The 27,108-nt window shown below is 33.9% G+C and overlaps 2 protein-coding genes and 1 long non-coding RNA gene across 3 annotated transcripts; 2 read left to right on the forward strand and 1 right to left on the reverse strand.

Moving 5' to 3' along the window:
• Positions 1–313: 313 nt before the first annotated feature.
• Positions 314–15,451, reverse strand: LOC100374543 (alanine aminotransferase 2-like). The gene is made up of 13 exons (XM_002739096.4): positions 15,070–15,451; positions 12,765–12,854; positions 9,871–9,979; positions 7,445–7,575; positions 6,460–6,573; positions 5,573–5,702; positions 5,125–5,204; positions 4,143–4,276; positions 3,331–3,439; positions 3,070–3,135; positions 2,520–2,675; positions 2,178–2,290; positions 314–1,533 (listed from the first exon to the last, which is right to left on the reverse strand). Exons 1-13 carry the CDS (start codon positions 15,292–15,294, stop codon positions 1,440–1,442), a joined length of 1,551 nt encoding a protein of 516 aa, XP_002739142.1. The 5' UTR covers positions 15,295–15,451; the 3' UTR covers positions 314–1,439.
• Positions 10,929–11,785, forward strand: LOC146742740 (uncharacterized). The gene is made up of 2 exons (XR_014929722.1): positions 10,929–11,123; positions 11,608–11,785. It is a non-coding gene; the product is annotated as an uncharacterized LOC146742740 (long non-coding RNA).
• A 222-nt stretch (positions 15,452–15,673) lies between the features above and the next one.
• Positions 15,674–21,453, forward strand: LOC100374696 (UPF0547 protein C16orf87 homolog). Its single transcript, XM_002739097.4, has 5 exons — positions 15,674–15,891; positions 16,773–16,848; positions 17,931–18,025; positions 18,150–18,309; positions 19,633–21,453. Exons 1-5 carry the CDS (start codon positions 15,853–15,855, stop codon positions 19,749–19,751), a joined length of 489 nt encoding a protein of 162 aa, XP_002739143.1. The 5' UTR covers positions 15,674–15,852; the 3' UTR covers positions 19,752–21,453.
• The last annotated feature ends 5,655 nt before the right edge of the window (positions 21,454–27,108 follow it).

The raw sequence follows: 27,108 nt of genomic DNA on the forward strand, positions 1-27,108 counted from the left end.
TGCTCTTATCTGGAACAACTTCAACTAAATGTCATTCAAAATTAAATAACTTTTAAATGCCCAAGACTTTCAATCATTTTAATGTAATTTCATTTTTATTGCTTCATTTCCTGGTAAACATATATAATCCAACAAGGTGTTATTTCATCTGTCATAAAGTAAAACTATTCAAAACTATGTATACTAAAATCTATTTATCAATAGTGAACTGAAACTTCAGAGTATATTTTGGTTATTAGTGGAACAGACAGACACACAAAATCACATGAATAAGGCACTTGAGTGAGTGAGATAGAATAACAAAATCAGAATATTGTCATTTAACTTTTTTTATTCATGAAATGAATTATAATACATTTAATTCAATAAAAAGCTGATATAGCACAATAATTAACATGATTCACATTACAGCTGTTTTTTTTTAAAGGGATGAAAATCAGAGAACATAGTTCCTTGGTTTTGACTAAGCAAATGGCCTACAAATAATTGTAGAACACTTGCTGGTATGGTATTGTTCTATGAAGGTCATCAGTGATTGATAGTAACAGAAAAAAGGACAAAATTCAAATTGTAGACTAAAGTTGTCAGTGAATTAGTGAATAAGTTTGCTGCCCCAATGCTTCTGGAAGTTGCTGTAAACAGATTTCAGTTTTAATCATGAAAGTAGTTATGTTTAAGCAATAATACATTTTTATAGTTACAAAGTTATTGCAATCTATGTTAGATTCTATCTCAGATTGACAATTTACAATACTGTCAGAAAGAACAAACTGTGCATATCATCTCAGTAAACCTAGCACACATTGTAGTGAATAGGTGATTTTCCGTACAATTGCGAGATCCCGCGAGATGCATGAAAGACGCGCGTCGAACGTCTGCCGCAAAAATCGAACGATTTGATTTTGAACTAGAATTTCTTTATTTCGCAGCTTACATTGACCGGCCGATCTTCGACAGAGGAATATTGCTTCTGAATACCCTCACTTAATCGAAATTGCCTATCATCAAATGTGGACAGCACATTATTAAGCATGGAAATGTCCCCGAAATACTTTTGCGTTTGTCGAACCCCACGCGATGTTTGACGCGACTACGACGCTATGACCTTTGTTTGTCCTGTTTTTACGTTCGATTTCACGCATAACGCGTGATTCTCGCAGTGAACAGAAAATGGTCTATTTAGAAAGAAAACATCTGTTGTATTTACAAATACATGTCCAAAATATTATGCAGACTAATTTACATATTTTGTAATTTTATTCAATTAGTAAATAGCTTGGGCACATAAATTATATTTGGGAAATATCATTATTTTTCTAATCTAAGAAAAACTATGATTTACAAGTACAATACATGTCATAAAGCGAGATCCTAAACTGTCACACAGTTTACATATTGGATGATATCACTGTAACACAGCAATGAGTTTCTATGCAATTCTAGTCTTTATATTCCTCCATGAATTTACTGTGGAACTCCCGGAATCTCTGCATTACATCCTTAATCTTCTCAACAGATGGCAAGATAGTCATTCTGCAGAACGAGAAAAAGGTGTGAGAACAGATAAGGAAACTGACAATAAATTAAATTATTTGTACATTACCACAGAGTACCAACAGTATAATATCACCATGAATAACATTAACAATACCTACAAGTTACGACTGTATGATACACCAAATAATGAATAATCAGAAATACACAGCCAACAAAAGTAAACAAATGCATGGGCAATATAGAGGCTGAACAAAATATGCACAACTTGATAAATAAAGAATGTTGATTTTGTCTCTGTTTGACTCTATAACTGATTGCTCTAGTGAAATGTTCACAGCTTCAAATTTGTGTTTCTTCCAAAAAATGTCTCTCACCAGATTATCAACACACAGTATACATTGATTAAATTTCATTTACAGCAAACCATTGTTAAGATATAAACAAACATGTAGAACGTAGCAGATTAGTATGCAAATTAGCTAATTAATTTGTACAGACTAATCAGGGATTAATGTACAGCTACACAAACAATATGCATGTACTTTTTATAGTTTAAAATTAGTTTTAATTCACAATTCATGACGATCAAGTCAGTGGAGATATTGATAGAACAAGATAAAACTGAAAGGCAGTAGTAAGTATGCAAGACAAGCAGAAAGCACAAGCAGAAAATAACTGACCTGAAATGGTATGTTCCTTCAACTTGACAGAATCCAGAGCCAGCAACAACACATACGCCCTTCTCTTCAAGGAACTGCATACAGTAAAAGGCATCAGGTTGCATGCCGATTGACTGTTAAAAAAAAACAATGATTATATAATCATTCATCAAACACATAAAGTAGCAAACCTATCTGCTAAAATCTTATAGAAAATTTCTTGAGAAAAAAAAATATGATTGAGAATTTCTTTATTGAACAGCTACAAGAAATACCATTTGTTGGCAACTCATCTACAAATTAACAACTAGAGATATTGTCAAATTACAGCAATAAAAGTCAGTCTTTCTTTATAACATTTACCTTAGCTTTTTCAATGGCTTTCTTTGGTAGATGTATTCTTGGGAATGCATACATAGCACCCATGACTTCATTGCAGGAGACGCCCTCTACAGCATCAAATGTTTCAGCCACTAACTTAGCTTTCTCGGCTAATGCATCTAAAACAATCTTCTTCTCCTGCAAAGAAAGAAAGAAATCAGAAATATTACATACCACATTTAGTCGCATACAAGTTGAAAATTATGCTAGCATACCATAAATGAAATGTTTGGCTTATGTGTTTTGCTATTGGAAATACACCTTCAAATTAGCAAATACTGCATATAATACAATACAACTTAACTGAACTGAACATTTTTATTTTTCAAAAGGTTGTCACTGATTGGCAAGACGTGCAGATATTAATAACATTCTCTGATCCTTCATCTTTTGTGATATTTCTCAAAAAAAAAATTCATGCAAGTTCAATCAAACCAGCTGCCTTCAACAACAACACACAGAGTACACACGTTATATATTACACATTATTTTCTAATTGTGTTTATTTGATATAAAGATAAACATGTCTTACTTTAATGAACTGGTCGTAGGATGGTTCACCTTGTGTTGGAGGATTCACTGTACACTCCATGGCAATCTATGAAGAGAACACCACATGAAGACATTTCAAATATAGCCATACCACAAGGATATACAAAAGCTGCCCTTACCAGGACATTTTTTAATTAACTATAAATAAATCATCATAAATATGTACCTACTACTTAAAATAGACAGGCAGTTATTTTTTTCCAAGCTTGGTTCAACTTGTCATATAATTTATTAGCCTTACCTGTCCTAGTACTGTTGGACAGAGTTTTGCTGAAATTAACTTCTTAAGCATAGCAAATACATCAGGATCAATATTGATAGCTTCTTGGTATCCACCACGTAAACCACACCTATTGAATCAGATTATACATCTTACTCATTGATAAGAACATGTGTAATAATATCCACAGAGTTTACAATATTCTAAATACCACAGCGGAGATTGTTGGGACTATGTACTGAGTACTGCAATGTTTGTTTTTATTATCAGAGAGTGCTTATGTGCGTTATCGTTGCATATTTGGAATTAACATTTCTTGATACAAATACCCAGTGCAATACCACAAAAATATGGAATGCTGAAACTAATGACGTTACTGCGACAGATGTATAATAGTGGTGTGTATACAATAACATGTAAATGACAGAGGTGTGTGTTTGTGTGTGTATATTCAGAAGACAAAAATTTACTCACTGATGGTGTATACACCATTTCTCTTAGATAAGTAATGGTGAAAATACTCAGAATCTCAAATACAGTTTTTACAGTCAATTTCAAACTTTCTTGGTCAATAAATAAATAAACAATACGAAATGCACCTTGTCTCATTGGAAAGTGCTTGCAACAATGCAAAGTAAAGTTGTTTTCCCGAAAAATATTACCATACATATGAATGAATTTTCATTATTAGGTACATCTTAGAGGTCTGTACTTAGTGTGATGATACACAGGGGGAAACATTTAAAAAGTCACATTCATTTATATTCTAGATATTGAGAAAACGTGCATTAAATATTACTTCATCTATAAATAACATAACCACATTGACTTACTCTCCCATAAACCCTTTAGAGGTAGAATAGAATGACGCTAACTCCATTGTCTGATATTCGGGACCCATCTCGCGCAAAACTTTCTTGAAAGAATGGAATTTAGCACCTTTAGCATAGATGTTCTCTTGATAGACCTGAAAAAATAGATCATGATGTTGACAAGCAATCTGAACTTATTTACATACAAACTATATAAATAAACTATAACCAGAATATTTGATACTGACAGGATTCACTCAAGTTTTGAACCTTCAACGAACCTTTGAACCTGATATAGGAAATCAAAATAAGAACCCGAGCAAGCAGGCTGGCTGGGTAGCAAACAGACTGAGGTCCTAACTAATCCTAGTATACTCATTTGCCTGAAAAGAAAACTATTCAACCAGCAATGGTTTATGGAGTTAAAACTTTTTCAAAAACAAGTTTCTCACCACACAAAGATTAGAAAAGAAACTTTAAGTTGAGTGACAAACTCCTGTAAATGACTAAATAACAACTGTTAACTGTAATTGGAGGGGGGTAGGTCATGTTGTAAGATGAGATGAGAAGTTAACAGAATTGCAACCATTGTACTGGAAAAACAGAACAAAACCGAGGGCAAGATGAAATTCGGAGATGATACATTTACCAGTAATTGCAATAAGGATTATATTGATGATATAATATTTTATATCATTTTACAACATTACGATTTTGACGTTTGTCTGTATTTGAGTTTATCACACGACACCTATTTTAATCAGATATATTGGGATATTACTACAGAACTAATACAATACAATACAATGTTAATTTAACTGTTCGTCCATGCAATGCTGAGATGATATCAGAAAAATATTTACTGTACAATGTATTCCCAGTGATTAATGAAGAACAGACATTTCCGATTAATTTTATTTGCAGTAACTTGTACTTGTAGCAATAAATGGCTAAATTGTTATTCTTTTCAACACTTAATAAAGATGAACAACTGTTGTCTTACCTCATCGGCGATGATAAATAATTTCTCTTCATATGCAAATTGAATAATGTCTTTGATGTTATCGAGACTCAATACTTGACCTGGAAAAAATGACACATGAAAATTATTTTCATCTGCACACATGCCAAAAATAAAGTCAATATTGATAAGAGGTTTAACCTTTTCACCACCAGTATCCTGTTTTCATCACATTTACAAAATAGCTCTGTTTATAGTCTGCACTTTAGAATATTGGGACGAAATAGTCAGATTTTTTGGGTAAAAACTGAAAACTGCTTCAAAATTGTCTTTTGGCTCCAAAATTAAGATTCATTTACAGAATTATATATATAAGAAAAAAGGGCAGAAATATTTGGATGAGAAAGTCTGATGGTGGAATAGTTAAATGCAATACATTTTTCCACTGTTTATATGAAATAATAAATACATGCATACAAATATAACTAACCAGTGGGGTTTCCTGGATTGATAACCACAATAGCTACCGGATTGCAGTGCTTTCTGGCCTCAGTGATAGAACGTTTTAATTCTGGTTTTCCGAGACTCCAGCCTGTTGCTTCATCCATGTAATAACCAATCTTTGTTCACATTATAAAAAGATAAATAATTTAGAATCATCGTCTGTTAAAACGCTTGTATCACAGTTGTAGCAATGTGACATGTATTATATTTATTCTACTAGAAGTGCATCTGCAGCACTATGCAGGGTCTCATCCACTATTTTGGGGGTGAGCCAAATTTTTGCACCCCTTCCCCCCAAAGAATTGTTAATACTTAATAATTTTGGTGAGATACTGACATTAAACCTTGTGATAATAATGTTAAATGAGAATATGTGGTAGCAGGACTTTCATAAATAAACAAGACAGTATTCACTATAAAGGTAAGAAGCTATGAAAACTATTAAGAGAATATGTACAAATATAATATTATTACACTCTGATTAAAAAAATAACCAATGCGAGAATGGATAAAGGAATTTGCTATTTGTTTGATCAAGCTGACCATTTACGACAGTTTACATATACTCGTATAAAATATAATTTGTCTCACTACATAGATGAACTGACAAAAGTACATGCATGTCTCAAATTTTCTCACTTTAAATTAGGTAGTATAGTTTACTGTCTTAAGAAACACCTGGATATTACATCATTCTTAAGACTAGTACAAATGCAGGATTATCATAACTTGGCACCATATATATACTTCCTTATGTATGAATTATTCATTTTTAGGGTCAAAACTACCATTATAATTGTGAAATGAACATCCTCTGCATGGTGACAGACCATGTTTTAGATCTAGAAAAATTGTGAATAATAGGAAACATACCTGTTCACATCCAAACTCTGCTAGAGAAGCTGAATACAGTGGGTACTGTGGGATGGGTATCATCACACCAGATCTGTTCTTACCTTCACCAGACACCATGCATTTCAGTAGAGACTGGAGAACAAACAAAAAAACAGAAACCGTTGATAATAGACATACCATAGTTCACAAGGATCAATCATACAAAATATAGCAATTAATGCAAATTGTTTTCAAACTGTAAGTGACACAAAAGTGCCTACATCACTAAACCCATATAAAGTTGTGCACACAGCAAACTCACATTAAATAATCAGACCCAACAGCATACAAATCTCATTAATACATACTGATTACACATACTAATCAAGAAAAGCTTAGAAAGAACTCTTGTGTGCTGGACATATTGAAGGCATGTAGTTAGCACATGTGCTTCTATTAGGATGAATACAGCATTTAAGAATATAACTGCAAGCAATGATCAGGGTGGTTCCGAGTAGCTATCAAGTTTCATTGAGATATGTTGAATAGTACATGAGAAACAACTAACAACAACAAACTAATTAGGTCTGTGCATATTCCTAGAACATCTGTGTATGAAGTTTCAATGAAATGTAATGATTAGTACTTGAAATATCAGCAGATCAGCCAAAACTTTACTAATTATGCAAATTAGGTAATAATATGCATGTTATTAACCCAAAACTTATCAGGTCTGTGCATTGCTCTATGACATCTATGTACCAAGTTTCATTGTAATATGATTATTACTACTTGAAATATAGGTGGAAAAGCAGAAAATTGACTAATCATTATGCAAATTAGGTAATTAATATGCATCGTTTTTACCCAAAACTAATCAGGTCTGTGCATTGTCCCAGAGCATCTATGTACCAAGTTTCATCAAAATCCATTGAGTGGTTCTTGATATATTAGTGGAACAGATGGACACACACACACACACATTGATTTCACCATGGCAACAAGTGAATACCGTGATACTAACCCTAATACCTTCACTGGCACCAGCACATAACATAATCTCATTTGGATTACTAGGATGTCCATCACGCCTTTCAATAAACGCTGCAATGTCTTGTCTGATTGGCTCAATACCAACACTGTCGCTGTAAGAACCTACCAAATAACAACAAATAACATGTCATTGCTCTTGTTCAAGACAACAAAGTGTGTGAATAACTGGACCACATCAGTTCAGTCCAATTAGACCTAAACAATAACCATGAAAAGTACTTGAACCACAAAACCATGTCCCTTGAAGAGGTGTCTCAAAATACTGAGTATTTCATACATTTTCATCCTGTTTTTGACCAAAAATTACACATTTTGACCCAAAAAGACAATCTTAATACATTCTGATAGTGAAATTGCGTATATCAATATATGTAATGTATTGTGTGCCATCTATATAATGAAATTTCAATGAAATTATTTCAATTCATAGCTGTTTGAAAAAACTTCTCAGATCTTTATTTGTACGTTCTTGCCATCTTTGTCAAACTCAAAACCCTGAAAGTCCAAGTCGCTCTGCTGCGATGGCACATGATGCTTTTGTTAACAGTCTGGCAATCTTTTTTGACCTTTATGCATCTGCTTTACTGATTGGCTAAGAATGATCTACTAGTGTTTCATCATAAAGGTCAAATCATGACATTGCTTTCTTATCAGACTCAACGCTTATCACTCATGGTGAAAGTTATCATTCTGCAAATTGCGGCAGATATGGATAACACGGTTGCCTTGAAATAGGAATTTTTTTTTATCCAACGACAGAAGAATAGTTTTCAGGACAGAAATGCAATAGCGGTGATAAAAGATGGTAAAAAAGTTGTCAGTCTTCGGCGTGACATTGCAAAATTGCTGGCCCCAGTTATCGATTTGAAAGCTGCTACCAAATATTTTATAAAGCCAAAATAAAGTGATTTCAACCACTCTTTAAGTATGGGCAGCTACAATATTGCAACATTGATTTAATTATTGATGACGCTACTGCCGACCAAGTGCAACACTTACTTCCCGGCTCTCCTTATACGAGTTGCTTGAATCGTTTCTAAGGAAGCACAAACCAAACAGCTGGCCCTTTTTTGGGCCACGACATATTTTAACAAGTCATTGAAAATGACACAGTCCCCGTTAAATTTTTGAAAGTTCTCTTTGTGCTCGTCATATTAAAGCAGAGGGGTTGTCGCCAGCATGTCCTTGAAACTTGAGTTCCAAGTGGCGTATACAACAGATTGTTTATTTACATCAAAACACGTGTTCCTTGTAGTAGTAATATGGCGAAAAATAAAAACAACCGTTATTTGGCCATCTTTGATCTGATTATGAAACACACTGATATGTATGATGTATGTGCCAAATATGAATGAAAACTGAAAGAGCACGTCCAAGATACCGCATAAAAAACGAAACAAGATGCCTGCCAGTCGACCATTTTTGATCCAATTGCGAAATAAATCGTCATGGACATGTATCCTAACATGTATAATCTATGTACCAAGTTTGAATGACAACTGACAAAGCATGTCCAAAATACAACATTTTCAAAAAACAAGATGGCTGCCAGTCGGCCATTTTGAATCGAATCGCTAAACCACTGCATGTGCATATGTCCCACATAAACTACTAGGCACATGCAAAGAATGAACGGAATCTGCCCAAGGGATTCTGAGATACGACTCCGGACGGATGCATGGACGCACAGACACACGGACGGAGACCGAATTATAAGTCCCCAAACGGGGACTAAAAAGAGAACTACCGTTTCTGCTTCAATATACATTTTTATAGACTTGCTGACTATTATGATTCTGAAAAAAAAATCTTGAAAACTAAATGTAAATCAGCAGTGAACACGCTGCCCTGAAGGCAAAAAGCGAAATTATCTATTTTTCTGTCACAGGTATTTCGTGTTCACCCCTTGTTTTACGCAATTAACAATTATTTTTAAAGAATGTTTATAAGCATCACAACAGACTGCAGGAAAGTCAACTGTTAATACAACCACAGTCAACGAATAGAAAATAGGTTTTTGTTATTTTTTGTGTAGAAAAAGACCCCCTGGGCGTATGAGGATATGACCTGAACTTCTTTATTGTGTCAAAAGTGGGGGGTGGATGTTTGCCCGGGCATGGGCTCTTTCCCAGATAAATATGGTATAATCAAATGCCTAGACAACCTTGAAAGGACTTCACTTCTTTATAAATCATGTACATTCAAATCTAATTAACCGAACATTGCGTTCAGATTTTGAAGTATTCCTGTGTAAGAGCATTCAGAAAAAAGTTGGTAGTGATGTAGTATTCTTTGACAACTACAGCTAGGTGTCAAGTAACTTTAGAAGCAATAGACTCCTGGATTTTCCTTGTTTCGACCAGTGATTTGTATTTGTAGTAAATAGTGTTAACTTACCAACACTACCACCTTTACATCCACCAATAACCCTTCTTGCTCGTTTCTTGGCATCTTCTGGGAATTGGTCACTATTTAGCAGTTCAGGATATGTAGCTAGGGCAATTACCTGAAACACAGAAAAACATACTAGTTTACATAGCTGTAAATGTAGGTCTTCTAAGGAAGGGGGTTTTACTATAAAAAAAAAAACAATATGCATAGATTCCCATAGAAATGTCTTCGGTTCAAATTACAGCAATACAAAATGTCAAAATCTAAGAATGAATTTGCCATATGCTCACTTGTATAGCTATTTTTACTAGTTTTGTGTTACTGTTTTCAAAATTTTTGTTAAGGGAGAAAATGTTTGCTATGGTTATTGTCAACTACAATATAGCATAATAGCACAACCGTCAAAGTTTAATTATTTCCCGAGTGGCCTTGGCCAACCAAGTTAAAATTTTTAGTGGCCAAATGGAAGTCAAGTGTTAAACTGTGGGTAGAATTGTGCCACCAAAGTACAGCTAAAACATAACATTACAATATTTACAACCTAATAATAACACCCAGTGCAACAATATTTATAATTTCAAAGTAAAACTTAATACCAACAAACTGAAGATAGAGCATCAGTAAATACTAAATACATACTCCACACATTTCTGTATAATCTGTGCATTTCCTTTTGTTATTTATTCTTTTAGTAAATCTACAGTATTGTGCAAATTATTTATTTTCTTTGGAATTTATTTTGCTTGAGCATTATTTGCCGAGATATAGAAGTCATTTACACTCTGATTTCACTCTTAAACACATGCATTTTTATTGTAAAGAAACACAAACTCAGTTTATATAAGTCATTTGAGAGATGGTATCAGTGTGAATGTAATATATACATTATATCGGATTAAGTTGAAAAGTATATTTAAAAGCAATCTGATTAAAATCTGATGTAGTGTACGGGCTTTAATTATTTTGGCTATAAACTTACTTTAATTTTATTTTTTATTACTTTTGTTATTAATGCCTTTTTATTTTATTATTTTACTTTGATTTTGATTTTTTGTAATTCCGCCCTACATACATCTGAGCCGATGTCCATGTAACGAGATTTCAACGAGACCCACTGTCGACGATTTTAGTCAACGAATCACAGACCTTCTTCTATAGCGCACATGATGACGTCACCGGGCAGAGTCAGGTGGCAAACACACTCAAATAAAATGGCGGATTATACCGACGTTAGCGACCGAGAAGAACACGGCTTTTCGGTAAGTTTATCATTGTCAAATGCAACGAAAGTCATTTTTTAATGTTTATATTGTGGTTCGAGTTTAGATCGTTATTTTGCTTAGTTATTCTGGGAGTGACGATTTTGTTTCCACCAGTTCGACCGAACACCGGTGTCTTTTTCCAGTCGCTTGCCCTGGAGACGGGTGATGTTTTGTTGACGATCGGGTCAAAACCGTCTACGGTATTGAAGCCGTAGCTGTAAATATTCATCAAAATGTATCAACATTTTGTACATTATACAATAACTCTTTATTAAAGTAATTGAGCTAATTTGGACTGGAATAAAATATTTTTTATTTGGAACACATGGCAATTGATCAGGAAATATGTTTTTGCTCCAATTTTCTGCGTCGATGCCGTGGGCCGGTGACCGTTATACAATTTAAAATTTGCATTGTTTACTATAGCTGTTTACAGTGTTCTAATCATTACGATTTACTTATTTTTTTGCTTCCGTTCTAGATAATTATGCTCAGTGTTTGATGTAAAATTGAAGCGATGACTGAATAAACGAACCTTGGCTGGCGAAGATGTATCAGGAAGTGTACACATTTGTTGGAAGTGAACAAAATATTCAATGTAATGAAAAAAATTGTAAAATGCTGTGGAATTTCTTTTGTAAATAAAAATATACTAGCAATTTTCTATTAATTGTTTATTCAAGTGGGCAAAATATAATGTACAGAAAGATTGCCCGTAGAGTATCGCTACACTGAAAAGTAAGCAACCAACAGTCTGTATAAAAGGGGGCCTGTGATTGGCTGTTACTTACGCGAGATTTGAACAGGACTTACGTAGGCGTCGGATCAGATGTATGTAGGGCGGAATTTAAAAAAAATCACAAAATCAAAATCAACGTAAAATAATAAAATAAAAAGGCATTATTAACAAAAGTAATAAAACATAAAATTAAAATAAGTTTATAGCCAAAATAATTAAAGCCCGTACACTACATCAGATTTTAATCAGATTGATTTAAAAGTTACTCGTCAACATTAACGTACAAACCAATGATAACATTTTCTTCTAATATTAAAATTCAGATGTGTGAATCCGCTAAACCCTTCATAAAGGAAGCCACTCTGTATATTTTAGTATGTACTGTACTTGATTGTACTTTCATAGTATTTTGATGTCATTCTACTGTACCAAATAAATGGTATATCAAGTTGTCTAAGTATTATACCCGTAGTTTTTTTTCTTTCTTGTGTACCACTACACAAACACAATAACTGCAGTTTTTAGAATTGTTAGAATGTGAGCAATAAACCGCCACAGTATGACATACCCGTACATGACCGAGATCCAGCTCTGGAATGGCAAAATGCTTGATTTTGATGAATTTTTAGTACAAAATGGCCACCATTCAGCCATCTTGAATCAAACTAGTGGACCCACATATGTTGCCCAGCAGGATATGCGATGTACCCTACATGTATTTGTTAAGTTTGAATGTGATCGAACCAGGCATGTCTGAAAAAACAAATGAAGACACAGACACACATGCACGCACAGAGGTCAATTTTCCAGTTTTTGTACTGCATTCAAACGCGTACTAATAAAGTATTCTGTGGTATATTCTAAATAATCCATCCGCACCACTACCTTTTTTTACTTACCTGTCTGATAAATGTAATAGGTTGTTGACCCAATGCATGGGCATCACCAATGTTACATTTTACTACATCAGGAAATGGTTTCTTTTGACCCTAAAAAAGCAATAAACATATAAAATAATTACCGTAAGTATAATTCATTTTCTTAGTTCAGTGTTCCACAACACTTTGAGCACAGTGGTTGTATGCTATTGTTAAAGATGCAGCATAATTGAAAGTTGAATAAATTGACTGAATTTATTTAACCAAGCAGAAATTCATATTAATAATTTTGGAACCAGTAGCGATAAATTTATTTCCAACAAACATGTGTCACTTCCCATAGCTTAATTCATTTAAGGCTAGTTTTGACAGTGTTTTTTTAAAAAGTTTGAAGCTTTGTTTTGTTACATGTATGTAGGAATATTTTTATCTTTTCTAGGAGATATTATTAATAATAATATCACTATTATACTAATTGAGTATATCATCATAAAATATTTCACATTGATATACATGTACATATCATTTAAAAAACATTCTATAAAATATAATTTTTTGCTATAACCCAATGTAAAATTACTTAGCAGGCAAGTTATTTTTATCGTCAATTATTTAAGCCAATCAGCAATCGTGCTGGGGTGCTTAGCTGAGAGAGAACATTCGGCCAGAGAAAATGTGTTTAGAGTTAACATAGATCATAGAGCAAAGATTAATTATCATCATCAATAGCTAAAGTCTGCTGGGCTACAAGTTTCAAAAGCTGGAATTCTTGTGGTAGTTCATTTGGCATAGTAAGTATACTGAAGGCCATGAAAACAGGGTAAATACAAATACCTGTCATTCCAATGCTATTTCTGTATATATGTAGACACATATAGCTAATTTGTGGGAAAAAAATTGTCTCAATTTTCGGTAGAGTTGTGCTACTACCGGGTAATTTTGAAAGCCCCACATTATAGAGTAAGAGTTAGCTGTCTGCCCTTGAACCCTGTAAACAGGATCAATTTTAATTACATTTGGCTCATGAGATTCTTGGCTTTAAACTGTCTCTGAAAAATGCAAATTCAACAAGATGAAAACTATACATGTATTATGTAGCACCAAAATCAACTACTGTAGAATACTTTATTTTCGCTTGGAATTTATTTTCGCTATTTTCGCTGAAGGGATGATTCCGTGAAAATAAAATCCAGCGAATATACTATTTTTCCTATATTTTACATTAAACTCATCAAAAATCAGTGAAAATAAATTCCATACAAAATGCCCAAAAAGCCTTTTCAGCGAAAATTAATTCCAGCGAAAATAAAGTATTCCACAGTATTAAACCAGAGTCTCATTTTAAGAGATCTTTAATGTATTTATACATGTCAATAGGCATACTAAAGTGTATTGTGCTTGTATCATAGCAGCCAGGCCAGAAAATTGCAGGGTCACAGGGTCATATATGGTCATTGAAATGCATGCATAGGAGGGACTTGCCAACTTGCAGGAACATAAACTTTCAATTAGGAAAACAAAATCCTAAAATTACCAGACGTTTCACAAGAACTTACTTAAAAACACACAACAAAATATATTATCTCAATTAGATGAACGTCTTGCATATCAATTCCCATCAATGCCCCAAATATTTCTTTGGTTGGATTTTGAATATTTAACTACATTATTAGTTCTGACTTAAAGGCATAAAGGCTTGTGCTTTCAATAGAGAAAATATGGTGTGTTATGTTTTCATTTTATTTTAATATCTAACAGAATTATTAAATTACATTACAAATATTGTACATCAACTGTGACCTGTCTGCAATCATCCATAAACACAAAGACTGTGTCAAATAAGGGATGTTTATTTAAAATACCCTGTAAGTATTTGGTGGCTTACAACCAGTACCACTGTGACTGTTAAATTTAGATAACTAACACTAACTTTTAATACAGAAATTTCCTGATTTTTTTTTGGGGGGGGAGGTAAGTATTCTTATTCAAAATTATCAAGAATGTGTGTTTTTACTAAATTTTCTGCAATATTACTATTACCTTAGATGACAATATCAGATGTGTGTGTGTATGACAATGTGAATGTGTCCAATGTTTTTTTAATTGTGGAGAGGCGACTGAAGCCAACAATCTCGGCTCTTTGAATTTTAGCTGAAATAAGAGTATGACAAGGTCTTGGGCCTCAGCGAAATGCATAACCTAAGTTCATCAATTGCAACAGATTTAATATTTACTCTAGAAAGTAGGTCATATAAATGTCACATGCAATTGCCTGCACGTACTAAAGCAATGTGTGGATTACCCACACCGAGTCTATAGAACTCACCGCAGCCAATTCCTTCTCTATTTCCGTCGCTCTTGCAACAATGGGGCCTCGGACGGCATATTCCATGGTCCTGACGTGTGGATTCATATTGTCCACGGTTACGACTTTGGGTCTCTTTGGCTGTGAGCTCGCCATTGTCACTCTCTTAAGCAAACCTTCGTACGATTTAGATTGAAATGGCTTGGTGAACACGGGTATTAATCGCCGGGATGCCCTTGAATACATGGAGAAATAGTTTAAGCCAAAATGGAGAAATATGTTTATGTAACGAGGCTGTCGATTGGTTAACTTCAGTTAGTTTTTCAGAAAAGTCGTCGGCAGTTTTACTGTGAAATAAAAACGTGCGTGATTGGCCAGGTTTTGCAAAGCTGATCTCGCGGCTGTAATTACAAGGTCATTAAAGGTCACGCGATCAGGTGACCCATGGAGTCTACAATTTCGAAAATATTTTACAGAGATGAGTAATAGGTACATATGCTATAGATGATTTACATTGCGTTATTCTGCATTTGAATGCATTTGCGACGTTATTTTAATGTTTACTCTACCAACATGGCTTGTGATTGGAGATCCGAATATGTCATTGACCAACCCTTGAAAATAATGGTTTAACCGATGACGTATTGAACGTCCATTTTGTATCGGCAGCTGACTGCGGATGTGGTGAATCAAAACTTATGACCGAGTGGTGGCCGCCGCGGTGGGAGTTTTCGCCTGATAAAATAATTCATTTACTTTTTACTATTTTGGAGACGTATAGTCTCATCATAACCGGCTCTCAAGATGATGGTTCATAAGCAATGCCCGAATTGTGGCACACAGGTATGTTCCTCACAGTGAAGATAACTATATTTACTAAAAGTGACGTTGGTCATTCACGCTATGAGAAAGGGTTTCTTCTATCTTATGTTTGTTTTTGTTTTTTTATTCATTAAAGTGAATGTAAAATAATACGTATTTATTTGTAGTTTCAGTTTATTTATATTTAATTGTCTTTGCGTGGCCGCGGAGTGGTTATTTTTTTATTAAAGTAACATAAAGGCATTCTGTATTACTAGTATTTACTATAGTTGCAGCTGCCAATCTGTCTTCTATATTTGACGCGAAACAAAAGCTCATTGTTTTTTTAGTATGCGGATCATGTTTCTGGTTGAATTGTTTCTAGTTTGTTGTACAATAATAAACAGTTTAAATAATTCTTGTTTCTGTTACAATGTTTACAAAAGGGTAATTGATAGGGTGTTAAAGTTCAAAGATGTGAAGACATTCTTTTATTTTAGAGGTCACTGAACTTTACCATGAATATTTTACCATATCAGACACATTTCCACAGGGTGCGTCGATTTTTTGAAATAAATTTATTCAATTTTTATATTTCACTTTTGCTTTAATTTATGATAATTTTTATTTTAAGGGGTGGAGTATTTGAAACTCCGGGGGCGTGATGGCAGAATGAGAAAAACAAATTGCACAGGAAAAAATCATGGGAAAATAATCTTGCATGGATCAGTAACAGAAAGAAAAAAATTCTGCATGCCTATTTGTTAGGGAAAAAATATTACACACAGAGGAGATTAAAAATTTAAGCCAATTTCATCATTAAAATAATTAGCACAAAAGTGAAATAAAAAAATATTTTCCATAGTTTTTCTGCCATTGCCACTCTGAGTTTCTAATGGCCACCTTTAATGTCTTGTTTTCAGATTCCTGTAGCTTGTAAGAGCTGTCCTTGTGGCCACACATTCAGCAGAAAAATACCTAATCCTCCACCACCCCCAGGTAGTACCGAATTTTATTTGTTTTTTGTATTATTTGCATTTTTTATGTTCTGGCATAAAGTAAATGTATTAAATTGCATGATGTGCCTATATTCATCGTGGAACTTGCTTTTCATTAAGATCATACTGTTCTAGTGAAGACAAGATTTGTAAATAGCGTGCTTATATATATGCAAACCCTATCCCGACCTACTCCCCAATTGAGATGTTCACTTCCGTTAGCTATTTCCAGTACAGTAGCTAATACACCAGTCCTCTGATCAAAATATTAACCGTTTACCCACTCTCAAGTGCACTTCTTTTCTTATTTCCAGTTTTTAATCATGTTGATATCATCAAGGTATAACGTTAATTGTGTGTCCATAATCCATATTGTTTGAGCTTGTCCTAGCTCATCAGTGGTCAGATTTCCTGTGATTCACTGTCTCAATATGAGTCGCATTACTAGAACAGAAATACGTAGCAATTTAGTGAGGGAACTAAATTGGTTTGTATCAATGAGATGAATTTCTTTGGGCGTCATTAATTTGTCATTTGCATTTTTATCACCTGTTAACCATGGTGTCCTCCGCACCGCCAAGATTTTGTTGGTTGAGGTACAAGATCGGCTGGGTTTTCAAGTAGTAGAACAGTATTTTATGTCACACAAAAAGGTGTTAATTTCTTTAACTTGAATAGCAACAAATATTGGCAGTTTTTTGGCACTCTGTTTCTAGTAAATAACAATTTACTGTTCGACAATAATACATGTTTAATGATATTATTCTTATATTTCAAAGCATTGAAAACAAACCGAATACGCCTCAAACCAATTAAAGTGGCCATCACTTCCAGGCGTTGAGGTGGAATTATTTGTTTGCCTTTCATTTTAAACATAATTAAGTATAGCTGACTGAACAGCTATTTATCAGAAAAAATGTTTCACAAATATTTTTTGAATGTTAAAAAAAAAATTACTCACAACTTGATTGTACTACAATAATATATTGTTATTATTTTGCAAATAAAGACAAGTAACTGCTTTTAGGACATTTGTATTAAGTCATAATTAATTCACACCAACAAAAATATCATTTCTTCTAGAACAAACTGATGTAAAAAGGAGAAGAACAGAAAGAGTGAAAAGGGAACGACCAGATTATTACAGTGCAAGTGAAATTGAAAACCATATAAAAAGAGTAAGCTTCTCACATTAAATTAAAATTTATTCATGTCGTGTTATACCCTTATGTTTTGAGACTTAAACTTTTGTTGAAAATGGCATTCTTCTATACTTTTATTAAATAATTAATTCATTGGTAGATCAACAAATATGAAGCCAGTGTGGCGGCGGCAGCGTCAGCTTCTACTTCTTCATCATCAAGTAAAGATAAAGAATCAAGTGCAGATGGTGGACCTCCAGTAAAGAGAAGAAAGCCAGGAAGGCCAAAGGGATCAGTTAATAAACCTAAAGATGGGTCAGGTCAGTTTTAATGCATTCTCTAAGGGGGTTGATCATTAGAAACTTTTGTTTTTTTATGATCTTTTTTAGCTCCGCTGTCGACTTTGTCGAGCGGAGCTTATCATATGAGTGATTGTCCGTCGTCGTCGTCGTCATCGTCCGTGTCAATGTTTTACTTTTTCGACTTCTTCTTGAAAACTACAAGCCTGAATGCTTTGATACTTGGTGTATATGTACCTTGGGTAGACCTCTCTCAGATTTGTTCATTTCATGATGATATCTTCAATTCTCTAATTTTGGTGAATATTTTTGTCATTTTTAGTAAAAAGTGATATTTTCGACTTCTTGTTGAAAACCGCAAGTCCAATTGCTTTGATATTTACATATATAGGTACTACATGTGGACCTCTCTCAGATTTGTTCATTTTGTAATGATATCTTTAATTCTCTAATTTTGGTGAATATTTTTGTCATTTTTGGTAAAAAGTGATATTTTCGACCTCTTGTTGAAAACCGCAAGTCCAATTGCTTTGATATTACATATATAGGTACTACATATGGACCTCTCTCAAATTTGTTCATTTTGTAATGATATCTTTAATTCTCTAATTTTGATGAATATTTTTGTAATTTTTGGTAAAAAGTGATATTTTCGACTTCTTGTTGAAAACCGCAAGTCCAATTGCTTTGATATATTATACATATAGGTACTACATGTGGACGTCTCTCAGATTTGTTCATTTTCTAATGATATCTTCTGTTCTTTAATTGCCATGTGCATTGCTCACAGCGGAGCTATCTCAGCCGACAGGCTGCTTGTTTAAAATGTTGTTTCTGTGCAAATCTACCCCGCAACATAAACATTACCGTATTTAAGGTAACATGCTCATTTTCCTCGTACAATTCAGAACACTTGGGGACTTCCTTCTCCCAGGTATACTTGTTGAACTTCCTATTAAGTAACATGCATATCGTTCTTGCAAAGACACAATCTGACTTGGTCATAATGGAGTACAGTATATAATAAAAAATGTTCTCTTAGTGCTTGTTGCGGCGGAGAAATCGGTATTCCTTCGTATTTTAGTTCATTATTCCCTCTTGTGTAATAAAGCTTACATAATTACCTTTTGGACTAGCATTTATGACAGTAATTGGGTGGATGGCAGACTCTGTATCATTATCACATACCTTTCATGAATGCAGGTTCATGTAGCATGTTAGCGCAGATCGACACAATCCCATATTGTAAGACACTGCCACCTTCAGCTCCTTACATTGCGCATGTTCACACCATTCTTATCATTACACAGTTTATTAATGTTAATGTGTTTTTTTTATACTCAGAGAGGGAAGATGATGCATTTGCTAATATATCCACAGAAAAGGAATTGGTGTATTCTGTAGTATTGGCTGAAATTAATAGAAAAATACAGAGTCAATGGAGAGGACCTCTGACATCATGAAAGTCTGCACCTGTTTCTGGACATTATTGCGAGATGTTATTGTTTTGTTTTCAAAACAGAGAATGTGCATTTTCGTTTTTAAAGATCTGGCACGTGTTCATACACCTCATAAGTGTCATCCATTTGCAACCACCAATAGTTTTCCACATATTTTATAAAGAAAAAAGAATTCTTTCTAGAAAAGAAAAGAAAAATGAATTGAAGATGTGATAATCAGGACACAAGACATGTGCATATGACAGTTAACTGAACTGTGTACGGCTGTGCCAATATAATTAGAAATACAGGTAGACCCTATTTATAAAGTGACATAAAGCCTGGTTTTTCCACCATTTTCTTGTTACCGTACATCACAGATGAACCCATGATTTGTTTCCCTCTGAACCAGAAATAGGAATCATCGCTGATCATTGTTGTAGATGGACCTATCTTGGCAGATACTAATTCAATTCATTTTTGATCCATATTTTATTGATTTGATACATGATTATTTCAAAGAAATGTGTAACAAGTATTTTTGTGCTATATTGTTTTGCTTGTCATGCATTTCAAATCTGTACATACTTGGATTGAACTATGTTGTCCTCGCTGCACACTAATTAAATAATTCATTTTGATGCTTTTACTCGAATTTTATTTTTTTTCAGATCGCTTGTATATTTTGATATATGTTGGTAAATTATCGCAAGCTTAAGGGGTCATGTATATGATGTGTAAAATATTAGAAGGGTTTTAAATAAACTTTTTCAAAAAGGTTTCTCTAGTGGCAAAAAAACTATTCAAATCGTCTTTATTGTTTCTGTAGAAAATTATTGATAACAAATCTTGTTTTTGAGAAAGTTGCTGTATTTACCCGTATATAAGACCACTACACAACCAAATGCATTCGTCTAATTAGATAAATCTAATGTATTCAAATATGGTAGTATTTTATGATGACAAACTAGAAAGTTGAGGGGGCTGCTAGTTTTAATGTTTATCATTACTTACATTCCGTCCATATTAATCATAGTATATTTTTTGTGTTCAAAAATTGAACTGATAATGCAACCAGATACATGCATTACCCAGAACCCCTGGCATGTAAAGAGCATTCAGGTGACAGCAAGTGAATTCTTTTATTTAAGCAAGGATTTTTATCTGGCGAATAAAATCTAATTAGTCTAATAAGATAAATTTAATTTGTGCAAATAAGCAAGTATTTAATGAAAATAATGAGCTGTGGTGGTCTTTCTATATATTACTTTGAACAGCATTGCTTTTATCCATCTACATCATTTTGACACAACAGAAATGGTTTAGTGCAACTAATTGTTCATTTTTGTAATATCTCCATTACTGTCAACATTGAAATTGTGTGTTTGTTACTGTGCTTCCATACATGTACATAGAACAGTTGTATTCACGGGATATGCATTTTTAATGTTGTGCTTGTATTTTTATGTGAAATAACTTAAGTCTTCTATTTTCCAAATAACCATTGAGCCTGCTACTTTGATAATTATGTGCTACCGATATATTCTGTTCATGGTAATTTTATATATTTTTATTGCACATAAAAATCATGTATGTATGACGAACTTTGGATTTTTCAACATTTCCAATAACTGACAAAAATTTGTAAAATATATTTTGCTACTTTGTATACCAAATCATAGTTTTTTAATCATAAAAACTGAAACAATAAAAGTTGTTAAACTTACTGTATGTGTTCAATTATGGAGTTGTAGTACCTGTGACAGTGCAACTACTATCTTGATACTATCTTGCACGAGACTTTGACAACCTTCTTCAAATGAACCTTAGAAACTAACAAAATTAAATGTTTTAAATTCATTAGATTTTAAAGTCGCAAGTATTCAGTAGTTAATTTGGCATTTAGCTATAAAATAAAACATGGTGAATAATTAAACCTATAACAGTACGCATAAATGAATAGCAAGGTTGATAACTTTTATGTTGTGTGAATGCTATTTTAAATTGTGAATGCAAGTCATTTTCTAGACAAAAGGAACGCCAATATTGCATGTTGTCTAGGTGGGTCAGTATACAGATTGGTGGTGTGAGGGCATATCCCATAACAACTTCAAAATTCCTAAGTTTACGCTGATTGATTCAATTTATTTAAAAGTACGTAGTCGGCTAGGTCAACATCTCTAATTTCCACCATCTGTTGACCCTGACCACTCAAAAGTCATGACTACACCTTCATTTCAATTCACCAACTTGAAATTACCACCTTCTCAACAGCAACACTGAAACTCTCAGGATAGCTGCTTTGAAGTTCGTCATGGGGATTTAATACGTGTACACGGCTTGTCTTTTATTACTGCAGAAAATCGACAGCTGTGGCGCTATCGCTGATTGGCTGCTCATGGCCTACCATGGTCATCACTTGGCCTATTAAAATTCACAAGTCAGATTTTAGAATCTGAAATTTGTGTATCTATGGCAGGAAATCATAATTGCTCCTGAAGTTAAAAATAATGTGAATTTGATGTGATTGTGCCACCAAGTGTCGACATTCTGAGTTTTTTTAATGTCACCAGAGGGCGTGCGTCCTGACCTTCATGGAGTTAAAATTTCACGTTAAATTTGCTGTCATTTACTTCCTATATACATTTATTCATTCTTCCTGACACTGGCTAAGGGTCAATGTTGCAATCACAATTTGACTATCTACGGAACATTTATTCATATATCGAACAAACTGTCATTAGTAGTGACGCTAAAACAGGAATATTTTTCTTCTGAAAGTAAACATATCAAGACTTGTCTTTTTATTAACATTTATGGTTTCTGATGAACGATACATTCGCAATTCTGGATTATCTACGCCCTCTAGCGATAAATCGCTTATGTGGCGGCCAAATGATATTGATGGGTGCAAGCAATCACGGGGCCTAATGATTTATTCGTGTGTGTGGTTCTAAAGTCAATACATGGACGTCTATTGAGCGGAACGATTATATCACGGGTCATATCTTTGCCCAAAATAACAGAAATTATAGACGTGAACAGTTTAGTCATCCTGGTTTCAAATCCCCTAAAATCACTAATACTTGTCTCTGCCTTATCAGCCTGCACACGAATAAATCGTCAGATCACTGTGTACACAATGTCGTTGAAATAGATAACTATGTTTGGTTTTATATTCTTTCGTCAATTCAGTATTGTGTTATTGATTAACAATCACAGATCATAACATTGTTGACATCGTGAATCATAGAACCGCTTTGCATTCTCAACATTGTTTTGTGATGTTTCAAAAGCGTCGAGTTATTATTAAGTCAAACTCACGACATGTTTTTGTGGAAAAACGAGAATTGAAAACATTCATAGAAATCCATGATAAAGCGTTATTTCACAAAATAAAGAATATGTATCAGAACTTCCTAATAGTTCGTGGCAACCACAAGTATCCATTTTATAACTACATATGATTTCTTTAATCATTATTTTATTTATAATTTCATCATATGTAAGCGAACACAATTTTGCAATATAATGATGAGATGTTTTCACCACACAAATGATAAATGGCTCAAAAATCATCATTTCCATGGAGGTTTAGTGCGAAAAGTAGTTGGGTGATCATACATTTTTATTTGGGTTTTGTAAACAACAACATAAAGATAAAAAAACATTTTGCAAATGGACAACTAATCATTTTCTTTAATATTAGAAACAGACAATGTTAAAGTTCCCAATTTGTATTAATTAATGGATCATTTTAATGGCTCAGACTTTTGTCAGTTCGTGAATAATCTGATTCACCAAAATCCTTAGATCGAATTTAGAAGAACTTGAGTGAGTACAGCTAGACCGTAAATTGTGTTTGATTTGATGTTTAGACTTGACCCTTTTTCTGTCAAGTGCAAGTTAACCTCAGCGCCGAAGTAACTGATTTTATCATTTCTCATGAAGATCCCAGGAAATGGGAGGTGTGCAACTTTGATAAGCCAACCGAATGCGAAGGTGACGAACTGTATCGTCTTACTGTAATTATTAGTATGTAAATGAAACGCCACAGTACATCCACGACATCGTGCTCATCGTCTCCAGTGTCATAATAGTGTGTTCGATTCAATAAGGGTTGGTAAAATCTACGGAGATTATTATGGGAAAAGCCACAACAAAATAACGACAACGTCGTCACGAATAAAAATATCTAGCTCAAACCTAAATGAATAAAAACAATAATTTGCGCATGTTCTATCACCCATCATTTTCTAATGGGCAAACCCTAACAAGTACGTATTCTATCTTGAATTCTTTAAACGTTACCTAGCAACCATGACGCCAACGTAAACATTGCAGACTTAAGACACGATTGTATTTTACTTTCCGTCATCTCGTGTTATTTGCAGTGAATGCTAATTTCTACGATGACCAAGTAGACTCAAAACGTCAACGACAATGTGAGTTTCGATAAACAACAATATAAAAATGCCAGGGAGAAAATTTAGTGGTGAAATAAAAATGGTCAGTAACATTAGCGAGACGAAGACATTAACGTAGCATACGACCCATTACATTGTTGAGAATTCTACTGACGAGAACCCTATAGCATATTAACGGTTGTTATCGAACAGAAGAATATACGTGTGTTTTTTACGTTGTACTTACCTGTCTTACTAGTTCCGAGTCTTAGCATTGTCGCGCTGGATTAGTCACGATTGTTTGCATCGCATTGGGTTTATGTTGATAGAAATAATAATATGTATAAATATATATATATAGTGTGCCAGCCTGAGTACTTCTCTTGTATGATGTGTATGAGGCGTCAAGTTATTTACACTTTCTTATAATCTGTGCCTGCACATGATTTATTCAGTAAAAAATTCAATTATACATGGGGCATACGTACAATTGCGTCGAATTCCACACACGTCTGTATAAGACTATTTAGATTTGTATACTATTATGTATTGTGCCTCTACGTTTTAACGTGCGTTTTTCGAAGTAATGTATTTGTAGTGATTATTTTAAATAATTGTTTTTGCTCCAGGTACTTAAGTTACTACTTCCTTACATTTTCTCTGATAGTTATCCGGGGGTGTCTTTCTTCAAGTTGTTATTCATTTCGAAATTTAGTTGAATATTAATGCACATACACTATGCAAAGGTCACATGTTCAACGAATCAATAAATACAGATGACTGTGGTACACAATCTGAGTTTACTAAGTCAATTAGGCTATCTAGATGTATTGAATATTGTGACTATATCAGTAATGTCACTCCCTCTTAGAAGGGATACATTTAGAAGAGCGCCCTCTATAGTTTTCGTTATTTATACACACATTCCCCATGATCAAGGCAGACGCCGGAATTTGCATCTTGGCTTTTTTCGTAGTCAGTATATGCAGTAAACGTCCACCACTATCCCCGCGAGGGGTACTTGAATTGAAACTCGGTACCCATGCTGCAACACAAAAAACGCATATTATGCTAGGGCGGTTTTTAATAGATAACAACATCTAGTGCACATGTACGATGTTTATTAAAGTAACAATAATAATAATACTGGAATTATGAATATCCTGCACGCAATTATAGACAATGTATAACAACAAAGCCTTACAAAATATGAATGACATGGGTTTATCGTGACGCCATGTATTCAAGTTAATACTATTCCATGGTTGAATTACTTGTCCTTAATAGATGTGATTAGACATTTCTATTGGGCAATATTACATATATAATTCTGCAGGTAATCAAGATTTAGTCGGATGGAAAAGAAATCTAATATATATGACATGATATCTATGTTGTTTAATATAAGACAGAGTTAAATAGCCAATTTCCATCTAACGTTTTTTTTTATTAACTTTGTACAATAGAATATATGTTTCTATAATACTCACTACACATTGTAAATCGTAGTTTGAGCTGTTTAATTTTGCTGTTATGTCTGAATAGTAATCAGCATATATATGATCATTATTGAGCTGTAGGAGTTTATTGTATGTATGTTTTATCAAATTATATGGCAGTGCCACACCAAATATTGAACAAATCCTTAAAAAACTGGCTTCTAATGACTACAAAGGTAGTATTTCTGTGATCGGAAGACAAGCTTTGTACATAAGCCATGGAAGATGCATATCCAGTAAAAAAAATGAATACAAATCAAGCCCCCCCCCTGCTGCAAATACCGACCCTTTCCTTAAACCGCCACGCAACGCACATGTGAACGCCATTGTGCAACGCCACCCGATGAGTGGTACAGCGAGCGACACCCCCACCTGTTGATTTCTGGCGGGTTGTCCAACATTGATTTTTCCCACAATTCAATGCGCTCTTCTAATGGACATCACGAGTATGAGGTTTGACCCGGACGCGACTTGCACTAATTTACGCCGGTGCCTCCTTCGACACCTTCCAATCCCTAAAAAATACCTAATTAAAGCTTAGAAACATCCCAGTTTGTACTCGATGATCTGCGCAACAGTCAAAGTCACCATCTTTGTTTATATGAGACCCATATATCTCACATGCGTGGCGCGACGACTACCGCTGGTATGATGATAATATAGACTTGAACTCTCGCTATTAAACGGCAAAATAGAAGTATACACATACATTAACAAAATGCGCAGCAAATCAATAAAACAGAAAATACAAGAATAATTCGTCGATAAACGTCCACATGATGATACTAGTACTTATTGAAAACATGTTATGAGACATTTATGTTTAGGTTTATACCATTAATTAAACTACACCTTATTGACCCATTTGTAAGTCAACTAGCTTTGAAGTAATTCTCAAATTATGGTGCATATTCTTGTAAAATACTTGCAAAATATTTTAGCTGGAATTAATTTTCGCTGATAAGACTTTTTGAGTGTTTTGTATTGAATTTATTGTCACTGATTTTTGACGAGATGAATGTAAAACACAGGAAAAATGCTATTTTCGCCAGATTTTATTTTCACTGAATCATCCATTCAGAGAAAATAGTGAAAATAAATTCCTAGAAAATATAAAGTATTTTACAAAATTTAAATACATGTATATGTGTTTATTATATTATAAATTTGTCTGTCACAGTTCATGTACATATAGTGAAGAGGCGGGAAATGCCGTACAGATAGTAAATAGTACACGTGTGCCCATCATTGTGTAAAATAATGACTACTGAACAATGCAACTTTTGTTCAGTACAAAGTATCAGCAGGTTTCATATCTAGATTCGTGTAAATCACCACTTTATCCGTAAAATCACGAATCCATTGTTGACGACGATTAAATAGATAATTGACATTTTCACATATACGTTCACGATGGGGTACATACACGTCAATGCTTTACAGACGCGTGGTTAAAAGTAAAAAAAAAAAGTGCGG

Source organism: Saccoglossus kowalevskii, chromosome 6, assembly GCF_978046115.1.
Source record: "Saccoglossus kowalevskii chromosome 6, keSacKowa6.1, whole genome shotgun sequence".
Taxonomy (NCBI): Eukaryota; Metazoa; Hemichordata; class Enteropneusta; family Harrimaniidae; genus Saccoglossus; species Saccoglossus kowalevskii.